At 43.5% G+C, this 13,367-nt stretch overlaps 1 protein-coding gene across 1 annotated transcript in view; it reads left to right on the forward strand.

Moving 5' to 3' along the window:
* Positions 1-9,654: 9,654 nt before the first annotated feature.
* The window catches only part of myo15ab (myosin XVAb), a 45,976-nt gene continuing 42,263 nt past the window's right edge, over positions 9,655-13,367 (forward strand). The window contains exons 1-4 of the mRNA XM_089006419.1: positions 9,655-9,886; positions 10,064-11,545; positions 12,004-12,159; positions 12,295-12,523. Coding sequence (XP_088862545.1) covers positions 9,655-9,886; positions 10,064-11,545; positions 12,004-12,159; positions 12,295-12,523 — 2,099 coding nt within the window. The remainder of the gene's footprint in view (positions 9,887-10,063; positions 11,546-12,003; positions 12,160-12,294; positions 12,524-13,367) is intronic.

The following is a 13,367-nucleotide window of genomic DNA, read 5'->3' on the forward strand; positions in this document are numbered from 1 at the left end:
ATGGTTTATAATATTCTGCTATATCTTCCAAATATTTTGTATTTTGGGTGCATATTTTTTAAATTATTTTGTGGAAAAAACATTCTGTTGTCCGTGATGAAATTTTGTTCCCAAAAAATCTGTTGTCTGTTTATTTATTTATTTATTTATTTATTTACAGTAAAGTCTCGTTATATCGATATTCTCGGGAGTCTGAAAAAATATCGATATAACCGGACTATCGATATATCCGATCCTGCGGCATGCAAATTTTCTCCTTGCGTTCATAGAAATAGTATCGGAATAAGCAGTACTATCGATATAATCGATATCGATATAACGAGACTTTACTGTATTTATTTATTTATTTCTTTATTTGGCTATGTACCTATGTATGTTTATTTATTTATTTATTTATTTACTTGTTTGTTTGTATGTTTATTTCTCCGTTTATTTACTTTTTGTGTGTGGTTATTTAGTAGTTTATTTATTGAGTGATTTGTGTATTGGTTTTTATTTCATTTTTATGTATTTATTTATTTTTGTTTATATTTTTTTTAATCTTATTTATTTATTTGTTTATTTAGCTAGGTATGTTTTTAATTAATTAATGTATTTATGATGTTATTAATTTACTTATTTATTTGTTTATGTATTTATTTTTATGTGTATTTATTTGTTTATTTATTTATTTTACTTATTTATTTAGCTATTTATTTATTTAGCGATGTACCAACGTATGTTTATTTCTTTATTTCTTTATGTACTTGTTTGTTTAAATGTTTATTTATTTCTTTATTTATCGGTTTATTTATTTATTTATGTGTTGTATGTTTTTGTGTTGTTTTTTAATTAATTAATTTATTTATTATGTTATTATTTTTACTTATTTATTGGTTTATGCATTTATTTTTGTGTTTATTTATTTATGTATTTATTTATTTATTTTACTTGTTTATTTAGCTATTTATTTATTTAGCTATTTATTTTTCCTCATTATTTTTTGGGATAACACTTTTTGGACTTGTAAATTATTATATTAGCTTAATTTGTGTCTAGTTTTTGGGGATATGTAATATTATGTCTATTTCTCTTCATGTGTATTACACAAATGTGTGTAGGGGGTGGTAGATGACATGTTTTTTACTGTACGAGAATTTGGTTCATTTGTCAATTACCGGAGAATTTGCTGACCGAACGTCGGCGAGGCGAGAACGGCAGCCATTCCTCGGGTGACAGACCGGCCGTGCCGATCAACATCATTGGCTTGATGACCCGAATGCAGTGGGCGGCGACGACGGCGCGACCAGCTGCTCCTAGAGCGAGCGGCGCAGTCGGTGATAGGCGGATGGATCGGTCGTTGACACGGACGGACGCCCCAATCCGTGCTGGGGAGCAAACAAAAATAGTCATCATCAGTGACGTGCAGTCAGTGGAGGCAGGGGAGGCAGTGCCTCACCTGTCATCATGGAAAGCTGTCATGGAAATATCAAATGAAAAAATAAATTAAACAGTTATATGTATTTAGTAATTTGTACTTTAAAGTTCTTGTCCATTTAACTTCACCGTTTTAGGATTTTTTTCAAAATCGCTGAATTTTCACATTTACCGTTCAAATACTAAGTAGAGACGAGCGGTGAGGCAGCAGCCGACTGAGCCTCACCATGGATTGCGCAATCACTATGCTTACTGTGCTGGTTTGCTCTGCAGTGAGACCGCATTGCTGTCCTTCTGCATATCGCTATTAAAGCGTTCAAACACGTTTAGTATATGAACTAAATTTCTACAGTTTAGCTGGTGTATATAATGTAGAGTCATTGTACATTATAAACACTGCACTACAGTGTTTATTTTGTTTTATTTGTATCAAAACGCTGTGCGTAGGTGAGGCAAACAGTTATCCCGCCTCATGACAGGCAGGGGGCGCTTGTGATTCCAGAGATACTTCTTACTCCACGTCTGCAGAATAATAGAATTAGAGACAGAAAGCTACAGTAAACAGTTAGCAAGTAAAGTGCAACCCTGCAGTCATTTTTTCGTGTTGCTTGGCCTCACTTTCAGAATGGAGGATTACATATCTAAATTGAAAGAATTTTCTATACTGGACTTTCAATCGAAGCAGGAGGTAATAATTAAAGGAAGACCAACACCGGAGCTAAAAGGTTTGCTTCAGACAACGGGACACAATAATCGCTCTTTTCAGGCGGACTGGTCCACACGAAAAGGCTGGCTGTGTGGATGTCCAGCAAGAAACCGCCTTTTCTGCTTTTCCTGCCTTCTGTTCTCAATTTGTGACAATGTCTGGACTCAAATGGGATATTGCGAGCTGAAAAATTTACAACGGAGCCTCATCAAAAATGAGCGAAGACTCAACATCAACATCGACAATGCTAAGGTAAAGGAGAAGCGGGAGCTTTTAAAAGATCTCATCAATGCCACCTGCTTCCTTGCCAAACAACAGCTGGAATTTCGTGGAAATGATGAAAGTAAAGGCTCCGCTAATCGTGGCTACTATGTTGAACTATTACATGCTTTCGCTAGCGAGTCATTTTGGGACATCCACTGTCTTTTCTAGCCTGTGAAACAGAATACAGAACGATTTAATTGAAGCAGTTGGTGATGTCATTAGAAATGACATTAAAAAGGAGATCGGTGCAGCCCAATTTGTTGCTGTAGAAATAGACGAGATTGTCATTCTCAGCACTGAAAACCTACAGTCGGAACAGGACTGATCAAGGACGACTTTCTTCACTGGCAGTGATCTCCGTTGAGACAGAGAGACTTTTAAAACTGAAGAAAGATAAGGAAGGCTTCTACAAAGAAGTTATCGATGCCTTTCTTCAGAAGGAGCAGCGCATGGACTAAAGGTAACACGATAAAAACGTTTTTTTTTTTTTTTTTTCTATGCTACAGTTTGTATACAGTATATAAAGAATGCTGACATGAAATTTTAAACAAAATACGTTAACTGTTGCCAATCAAATGGTGAATAAACTACTCTGTAGAGTTAATATGTTTGTAAATCTGACTATGATGACGTCAGTGCCTCACCAGCCATGAACCTCACCGCACGTCACTGGTCATCATAAGTCATGGAGAGGAAGTGCCAAAAAGCCACCGCACCCCACCACAATAAAATCGGATGTTCGAGGTTGTATTTGCAGCAGGGGACACCATCTCAATTTAGCAGGCCTCCACGACGGTGAAATCAGGCGACATTTCAAGTCTGAGGACGTTCCGGCGAAAGCTCACCCGCATACTTGTAGTCATCATTTGGAACGGTGTGTCTAAAAAGGCATGCAGTGATACATTGGCTTACGAACTTAATTGGTTCACAGAAAGTGTGTGCAAGGAGAAAAGTGTGTATTCCAAACATTAATTTCGCATAGGAAACCATTAAAATGAGAATAATACGTTCCCAGGTACCCATAAAACATAATTTTCAACTAAATAACCCTTAAAAATGACACAAAATACACTTTATTTTTTGTATAATAAATATGCTATTGTATTGTAATTAAACAAATAAACTGTACTGTATCATATTGTCATTTTATTTATCTTTGTGGTGTCGTTGATGGCTTGATGGAATGAATAGCTTTTTGCATAAAGTGTCTCAAGGAGCTGTGGGTTGTACATCTCGGAAGTTGTGATATTTCAGCAGCAACAGATGCAGGCAGACACAGTAGAAACTTCATTAATAGCTGGTTCCCTTGCTTGTCTTTTCTCTTCAAATTGTACAGATGGCTTGTGCGGGTTATTTGTGGAGCCTGATTGATGGTATATTTTAACCTTGATGTCTACACTCTTTGAACTGTATATCAATCAATCAATCTATCTATCAACTATCTATCAATAAAGTTGAAAGAAGTCCAAATTTTACTGTGTCTTCTGTTTTTTCACCTTTTCACTTTAGTTTTTTTCTTTGTAGTGCTGTCAAGCTCTGTCGTCTCTCTTTCCTGTTTCATGTGCTCGCAGCGTGCTTGTTTCTCTAACCCGTCCACCTTCTCCTCACTGCTGCGTGTTTCTGTAATTCTCCCTCCCTCTTCTACCACAGATCTTTACCAATCATAGGACAAAAAAAGTCGACCGCAATTTCCAGCTCCTTGTTAGTAGGACCCGCCTCTCTTCATTCACTTCAGAGATCCAGCTCCAAGAACCGGCTCGTTCGCGAACAACACATCACTCATTGTGTGTTTCCCGAAAAATAGTTTGTATGCCAAGATTATATTCTCGCGAATTAACGTTCGTAAAGCGAAACGTTTGTTAGCTAAAGCGTTCGGAAACCAAGGTATCACTGTATTTGGGAATTTCAATCTTTTTTCATTTATCGCTCAGTTTTTTCAGGGGTTTCGTTATCGTTTTTGGGCAGCTGAATGTGTGTTGACTTCACAGTGAAAAGGACATGGGTTCAATCCTGTGTGTTCTCCTGTGAGTTTTCTCCGGGTACTCCGGTTTCCTCCCACATCCTCAAAACATGCACGGCAGGCGGATTGAAGATTCTAAATTATCCCTCAGTGTGAGTATGAGCGCAGTTGGTCGTTTGTTTCCAGTGGCGATTTCATTGCTAGGCCTTCAGTAGTCTGAATCAATCAGCTGTGAGTGTGGTGTGATATTACTACGCGTTCACTTGAGGGTGCCGTTGACCACGAAATAACTTGTGACGTGAAGAAACTGAAGAAATATGGTCATTAAACGGTTACAATCTCTACTAATGTGTGAATTCGTGATAACCTCATAAAGTTACAATATTATTTGCTATTTTTGCGAGTTTCGGAGATGTCCTACCTTTCTGAATGATGTCCATCTATTTGTAAAAATGGCCTCAACAGTATATCACAAGCAAATCCATTCCTTCTCGTCCTTCAACCTTTGTGGTTTGACAAAAACACTATTAAATTGACACGTCAATATATTTGCCTATGCAGCTTGCGACAGATAAAGTGTGCTAGCTCTGGCCAGTATGTGCTTATAATTTGCGGCTAGTGATGATTGGCTACTGACTAGCCAATCATAGTTTGCGAAAACTTTGATGTTTCAGTGCCTACCAGCAGGCCTTGGGTTGCCAACTTGAAGGTCATCGACACTTATTTGATGCTCCAGGGCCTGCAGAACTGATGGTGAAGGCGTCCAGGTTTGATTTCCGACCCTGGTAACAAATTATGGCAGAAATGTGATTGGTTCGATACTTAAATACGAAAACACACGTCTTCTCCCTGAACATGGCAAACCCCCAGCAATCCCCGTGAGGATCAGTGGATGCATTTTGAAATTTCCTAATCATATTTCTCTTATGGTGGTCTCCTTTCATATTTGGAGTCGCTATCAACGCACCTGTTTGTCAACAAAGGATGGAAAGACGAGAGCAACTGCACCAGAAACAAACGTTCCTTATTGGTTCATAAGCGATCTATGACACTCCGGGAAATGCTGCTAAAAATAACCTAAATCTTGCCAAAATATTCTCGGTGACCGCAAGAGAGGGAAGAAAAAAAGCCAATGACGTGCACACAACCTTTGTGAGCTTCTATCATAAATTGAAAAAAAGGCGGGGTGAGTGGGTGGTTGTGGGGGAGGGGGGGAGGGTCCAGGTCGTCTGGCATGTGCGATGATGATGCTGATTAGTGATGAGCAAAGTAGGCTGCGGTTTCTTATATGGGTGGGCTCCCCCTGGCGGTTTGTTGGAAAACTACTCCAGATGGAAATTAATAATAATCATAATCATAATCATAAGAATACATTTCATTTATAAGCGCCCTTAAAAACTCTCAAGGTCACTTTAGAGTCACAGGATACGTTTTTTTTTCTGTGGGTGAGCAGCGGCAGCCACATACGCCAGCGTTCAATCAACCTGGAATAACTCAAATAGTTAGAGAGCTAGCTAGCTAGCTAAAGGTAAAGGATAGATAATAAATAGCTAATAGGAAGCCAGATAGCCAAGAGCTAGCCAGCTAGACAGCTTACAACCAATCAGCCAGAGAGCTAATAACAAGATAGCTAGCTAATGTATAGCAAATAAATAGCGAATAGCAAGATAGCCAACAGCTATATAGCTTACAGCCAGCCAGCAAGACAGCTAATAGCCAGCCAGCTAGCTAATGGATAGCTAATAAATAGCAAATAGAAAGCCAGATAGCTAACAGCCAGCCAGCTAGACAGCTAATAGCTAGCCAGCTACCTAATGGGTTCCTAGTGTGTGTATGGCGAAAGGTTCGTCTTCCAAACATTTATTTCCCATAAGAAAAATTGCCTTCCACAACCAGGAGGTGAAGACTGATGGCAGAGGCTTGGGAGAGAACCTCGGCGGAGAGTCGGCTGGGGATTAGCATGGGTTTAGATCGCTGCTGATCCATTTCATTTATAAGCGCACTTCAAAACTCTCAAGGTCACTTTACAGTCACAGGATAAGTTTTTTTTTCTGTGGGTGAGCAGCGGCAGCCACACACGCCAGTGTTCACTCAATCCGGAATGACTCCGATAGAAAGCTAGATAGCTAATATGTTTCTGGACTCAAATAGCTAGACAGCTAGCTAATAGATGGCTAAATGATGATCAATACATTATCATGTATGTTAGAACTAAATTGTTTAGATACATTTATAATCAAAACAACATACTTGATGGAAAAATATGCAAATAAGACATTAAAAAAACACAGGTATAATAAAATTATTGCATTAAAAAAGTTACTACACCTGATCCTGAACTCCAACAATAGAAACTACCACATTTTAGACAAAAAGGGAAATCTTTTGACAGAAATTAGGGGGGCGAGTGCGTGCGTGTGTGTGTGTGTGTGTGTGTGTGTGTGTGGTGAGGCGGGGGGGGGGGGGGTATATAAATCAAGAAACATGCCCCACCTTCACTTGCTATGCTCCATTTAGCCATTGAAGACATCTTGTGTCAGGTTCAGCCCAGAAAGAAAGGCCAAAAGAATGATTGGGGGGTTCTTACGAATTTGTAGTTTGTCTCTAAAGGACAAATCAACCCCCCCCCCCACCACCAATTTCTTACCAATTAGATGTTCTCTGCAGCCTGATTCGTCCAAACGGGGCATTTTGATTGATGTGCTTCACCAAACAGGTGAGATAGTCTTCCAATCGGATTATAGGTGTCATGCCAGATCGCTAGATGGCAGCAGTGTGTGTGTGCGTTTGTCTCTCTCTGTCTGTCTGTCTGTCTGTCTGTCTGTCTGTCTGTCCCTCTAGATATTTCCCTCTAGATCTCTCCCTCTGGATCTCTCCCTCTAGATCTCTTCCTCTCGATCTCTCTCACTCTCTCTCTCACTCTGTCTCTCTCCCTTGAGATCTATCTATCTATCTATCTATCTATCTATCTATCTATCTATCTATCTATCTATCTATCTATCTATCTATCTATCTATCTATCTATCTATCTATCTATCTATCTGTCTGTCTGTCTGTCTGTCTGTCTGTCTGTCTGTCTGTCTGTCTATAGATTTAGCTATCTCTATCTATCTATCTATATCTATCTATCTATCTCTATCTATAGATCTGGCTATCTATAGATCTAGCTATCTCTCTCTATCTATCTATAGATCTCGCTACCTATCTTTTGATCTAGCTATTTCTCTCTATCTGTTGATCTAGATATCCATAGATCTAGCTATATATCTATAGATGTAGCTATCTAGCTATCTTGCCCTCTGTACTTGTGTACAAGTACAACTACAGTGCCACTTGCTATCTATCAATCAGATAACAAGATCTATCTGTGTGTCTTTGTGAATGGCTTAGTTGAACCTTCACCAGTCTGATCCTCTGTCCTATGTCCCAACCTATGTGGCAGCAACCTACTTGGCCTGGCCTCCCGTCTGATTGGACCTTTTCAGAGTGGCTCAGGCAGTGGCTCCAATTAAAGATGAAAAGCTAACAAGTCGCAGGCATGACCGTGGTTACTCTTTGACACCTGGTACCGACCATCTCGGCTTACGTTTAAGGTGGAGCGGGGGAGCAGAAGATCAATTATCTGGCAAGCTGACACCAGATCCGGCAACGGGACCCACGAGGAATAATTTGGTGGATGGCCTCATAATCACAGCCGTGACAGTGACCCTTCTCGGCTGCCAATTGTGTCAGACAGACTGCGCCGCCCTGATACTGATACTCGACGGGGAGACGTCATGCACGGATGGTTGTTCCGACATAAAGGCAATCGGGCGGGTAGTCGCTTCCGTGTACATTCATTTCAAGGAAACTTTTGATGAAATTCTGTATTGACTGGCTGCTGTCAGGCTTTGGAATTCTCAATAATCATGTGAAAAAAAACTGGGACACTTGACTTGATACTGTAAATATGGGTTGAAGCAATACAGCTACATATACCAATATGCCTTTCTTGATACTTGCACTATGTACAGTTTGTTATGAAACGGTTTTGCACATTTATAGTATACAGTTGACATTTTTATCTTACTATGCTTAGAGTACTTTGTTTTCTATCATTTCACCCCTCTCCACCCCATCCCCCTTTCAAGTTGCGGACTGGAAATTTCCCCATTGTGGGATGAATAAAGGTTTTCTGATTGTGATTGAACCGTGAAAATGCGATTTGTGCTTTTGAGCCCGATACGCTTGGCAGTTTTCTTTAAATTTTGGGGGTCAACAAGCCATGCGACCTGCCGTCAGTATGGAAACCGAAGCCATATTTGATGCGGGACTCAGAGGGGTTTCTGCGAGGCTATAAACGGAGGTTCTCGATCCTTTGGCTAAAAACGCAGCCTCTCTTTTGCGGTTTGTGATTGGCGTGGCATGGCTCATCCTTTCCCACTGCCTCTCATGTCGTCTCTGTCAGCTTTTTGTATTATTCATAGCCCCGCCCCCTCTGCCGCTAACCGGCACTCTCGGGTTTCACCTGTCGAGCAGGATGACAAATTAAGACTCCTTGCGCCGGTCGCCGCAACTCCTGTCAAAGTCGCGCTGAGACAGAGAACAAGTGTCGAGTGAGAGGGACACGCCGACGACAGAAGTTGGAGTCGTGGAGAGGAAGGGTAAAACCTGAAAGAGTGACCTTCTATTTTGTTTTCTCCACCTTGCAGAGGAACAAACCATGGGAATACCACCAAGATACCGGTGACTGCAATGCTAATCTGGTTCTGGTCATGTGCGGAGGTGACTACAACCTGGTCTTGTTCTATGTGTGTGTGTGTGTGTGTGTGTGTGTGTGTGTGTGTGTGTGTGTGTGTGTGTGTGTGTGTGTGTGTGTGTGTGTGTGTGTGTGTGTGTGCGTGCGTGCGTGTGTGCGTGTGTGCGTGTGTGTGTGTGTGTGTGTGTGTGTGTGTGTGTGTGTGTGTGTGTGTGTGTGTGTGTGTGTGTGAATGTGCATCTGTGTGTGTGTGTGAGTGTGTCATTTTTAAAGGTGGTTGAAATGCCTACTGAGTGTCTGCATATCCATGTCCTTCCAGGAGGCTTCATGGGTACCGGATTCAAACAGCAGAGAGCTCTGACAAGGCGGGCGGGCCCGCACACAGCACAATTCCACTAAGGCATATCTAAACTTTCTTAAAGGTCAGACACTGGAGCATTTTGTTTTCTCTGGTCTGAACACATCAGCTCCTATCTTTCATTCTAAAAGTCAACCCCATGTCTGTGTTCCAATGTCCTCCAGTATTTGGCCACTGGGATGACGGCACATTGCTAGCCGAGTTGATGCAAAATGCCTGGCAAGAAAGACGGCAAGAAGGACGGCAAAAAGAAGGGAGGGAAACCCGAACCAGAGAAAAAGAAAGAGGAAGACAAGAAAGGGAAAGAGGACAAGAAAGGAGGGAAGGAGGAGAAGAAAGCCACGAAAGATGACAAGAAAGGAGGGCGGGATGACAAAAAATGGGGTAAGGATGCCACGAAAGGAAAGGATGACAAGAAGGGCAGAAAGGACGATAAGAAGGGAGGTAAAATCAAAAGAAAGGGACACAAAGTGGAATCAGAGCAGGAGGAAGAACTCCTGGATGATGAAGAAGAGGAGGAGGATTTAAGTGAAGAAGAGGAAGAAGAGGATTGCAGGGGGCCAAGAGGACGCAGGGCGACGGAGAAGGGAAGGCGAAGAAGAGGTGGCAGACACTCCGAAGAAGAAGACGAAGAGGAAGAAGACGAACACGATGAAGAGGATCAAGAGAAAGAACTCAGAAAGAGTCGCCGCCATAAAGATGGGAAGTCAGATGTCGATTCAAGGACAAAAGGGAAGGAGAGCGAGGAAGCATCTCAGATTTCCAGTCGGGAAATTCCCAAAAAAGGCCTCAAGAACATGTCCCGCATGTTCATAAAGTTTTCTGGGTTCAAGCGGCGGAGAAACAGCAGAAAGAAGCTCAAGAGCACCTCACGCTTATTCCTCGGGCTGGGAAAGAGACGAACCCGACTGGCCAAGAAGAAACGCCACAAGTCAATGCTGAAGAACACGTCTCACTTCATGATGAGATTCAGGGCCAGTAAAAAGCGAAAGAAGGAGGCCAAGGAGAAGGCCACAAACGATGGGAAGAAGCACACTTACATGCTGCTGCGCCTGGGCGGAGGCAGCAACCGGTCCGAGAAGAAGGGTGGATTCTTCAAGGGTTTGTTTGGGAAAAAAAACGGTGTTGTCGACTCCACTGGTAGATTCAAAAACGGGAGTGCAATGCTAGGTCGGGTTGCGGCGGCGGCTCGATGGCTGAACAACCATTTCGTGTTCAACAAAATGCGAGGGCGCGCTGAGCAGAATTACTTAGAGGGACGGCGCGGGCACAGTAGCCGACGCCAGCGCCATGACTACCAGAATCACGGTAGTCATGAATATCATAGTTACGGACACTTGAGTCAGAGCTATGGTGGCTACGGTGACAAGGTACATTCTGGTCGACAAGATCCATGGAGTTACTATGATGATGGAGCCGGGGCAGACTACCAGGACTTCGGGTACTACGAAGATGAGGGCATCTACAACCCCAATGCAGAATATTGTGGACATGGTCTTTATGACGAGGACACAGAGAACTACTATGACCCTTACCTGCTTGCCCACGGGTACTACAATAACCAGGAAGTAGCGTTAAGTGGCTACCAGGAACAACCACAAGTATTGCCAATGTACAATGAAGTGGATCTTGACTACTATGCGCCATTGGGTGAAGGCCCAGTATATGGGCTTCATCATGCTCAGGTTCATTATGATGCAAATGGTCAAGCTGATTATGACAGCAGGCAAGAATTTTCCAACAATATCCATACAGCAGCTTTTGGAATGCAAAGCGAAGTTCTATCAAACTACCACGATGTTGGCGGTGTACCATGCCAAGAGCACTACGACTCTCAGCTGATGTATGGTTATCCTCCTGGAGGCCAGCAGGAAGTACAGTCTCTTTATGAGGAGCAGGACACGGAGCAGGTGGATCAATATGGGGGAGATGCTGGGTGGCTCCAGGGGGGCGAGACATTTAGAGTTCCCAGACCTCAAGTGCGTCTCTTTGGAACAGAGCGCCTTGAAGTACCTCTCCCCCCACCTCCTAATCTTCCGCCTGATCCAGAATTTGAAGACATGTCTGACATCCAATACGAAGACCAGATACCTCTTGCACCAGGTCATTCGACTGCCATAATGTTCGAGGAGCAATTGCTATCTCCGCAACAACAAATGATGATGTCTCCTCAGCAACTCATGCCAGCGATGTCACGAGAACAGCAAACCATTGTGGAGCGAAATTCGGTGCCTGAAATGCTCCCACTTCAGGTTATGTCGCCACAACACATTTTAACTCAACAGCAAGGGATGTTGTCATCTCCTATGATTATGCCCCAATCCACAATGCCCCCTGAGGAGCAGGTGGTCATATCACAGCAGCCCACAATGTCACCACAAACGATCCTTCCTCAAAGAATGATGTCACCCGAGGAGTGGACGGTGCTGCAGCAAACAATGATGTCATCTAACGAGCAGGTGATGCAGCCAATAATGTCAACGCAAATGATGATTCCCCATGCAATGGTGTCACTGGAAGAACATATGACGTCACAGCAAATGCTATCCCCCAATCCACAGATGATGCCACCGCAGGAGGTTTACGGGCTCCCGTCAGTCCCCTCGCCAACTGCAATGATTATAAAGCGAGCGGGGATGTCCCGACCCCTTCCTGCCCGCCACAGGGTATCCTCTCCCAGTCCATCGCGACGCTCTGTCACGATACCCCCACCTCAGGTACCACAAAACCTTAATCCTACCTCAGTAATACCCTCACCAATCATGGCCCAAAGAGAATGCTCCTCCCCACATTTGGTCATGAGGAATAATATTACAAATGTCCAACGACCCCTGTCTGTCATTTCCCGACAGATGTCACATCCTCCCTCTCCCGTGTCGTCCCCCCTGGCTCATCCCAGAATGCAAGCTCGGTCCCCCCAGGCTGGGGTACCCCCGCCATCATTTTCACCCCGTGGTACCATAATTCAGCAAAGTCCTCCACCATCACCGAGGACCTCAATGATACACCGCTCTCCTTCGTCATCACTGTGTGCCTCGATAAGGATGGAAAGTCCACCGACAACACCTGCTCCTGCCAGAAGTCATTTTGGAGTGAGAAGGTTGACTGAACAACCTCCTCCAGAACCCGCATATCCTGCCCTTTCTCCTCAACTCGGAAGAAGGCAATCTCCCAGTCAATCGCACCGAAGTTTATCCCCCAAAGAGCGTGGACCAATATCTCCCACTCTCTCCCGTCGTTCGACTCGGCTAATACGGGATGCAACACCACCAACTAGACCAAGATTGGTGAGCAATATTCCCTTAGGAACTGTCAGACCATCACCCATGGGGCTTAGAGGGTGTCCAGTACCTCCACCCACCCAGAATGTGCGTCCATTCCGTGAAGCTTCTATAAGAAGCAATAGATCTTCTGTTCTTACTATAGACTCTTCTCATCACTCTTCTCCTTTTCAGTCACCTCACTTGATACATCGTACTCCCCTTGTGAGGCGTGAGTCTGGCTGTTTTCCTCCGCGTCCTGTGGCCCGCGGGCGACCACTTGTGGTCCAAAATTCCGAGAGGAGGATGCCCCCTACGTCACCCTTGCCCAGGCATGCTTCACTTTCCGGATCCCCACGCCTTTCACCTAGCCATTCTCGTATATCCTCTCCACTCTTTCCTCCTGCTGGCATCCATCCTCCAGAGCTTTACAGCTTGACCACATATGTGGATCCTTTCACCAATCCTGTTTCAACCCCTGCTTCGCCGATGCTCTCCAGCGGCATACAAAATCCAACTATCGGGCAGGCCTATTTATCATCCCCTTATGGCAACCAGGCCGTCCCAATGGTAGAGCTGCATCTTCCCTCATCACCCTTTCTCCCTGCTGCGGTGCAAAACGAGGCACTTGAAGATGGCTTCAACCATTCCCCATTGGACACCCT

The sequence above is a fragment of the Hippocampus bargibanti genome, linkage group LG10 (genome assembly GCF_051943395.1).
Source record: "Hippocampus bargibanti isolate YZ-2025 linkage group LG10, ASM5194339v1, whole genome shotgun sequence".
In the NCBI taxonomy this organism is placed as follows: domain Eukaryota; kingdom Metazoa; phylum Chordata; class Actinopteri; order Syngnathiformes; family Syngnathidae; genus Hippocampus; species Hippocampus bargibanti.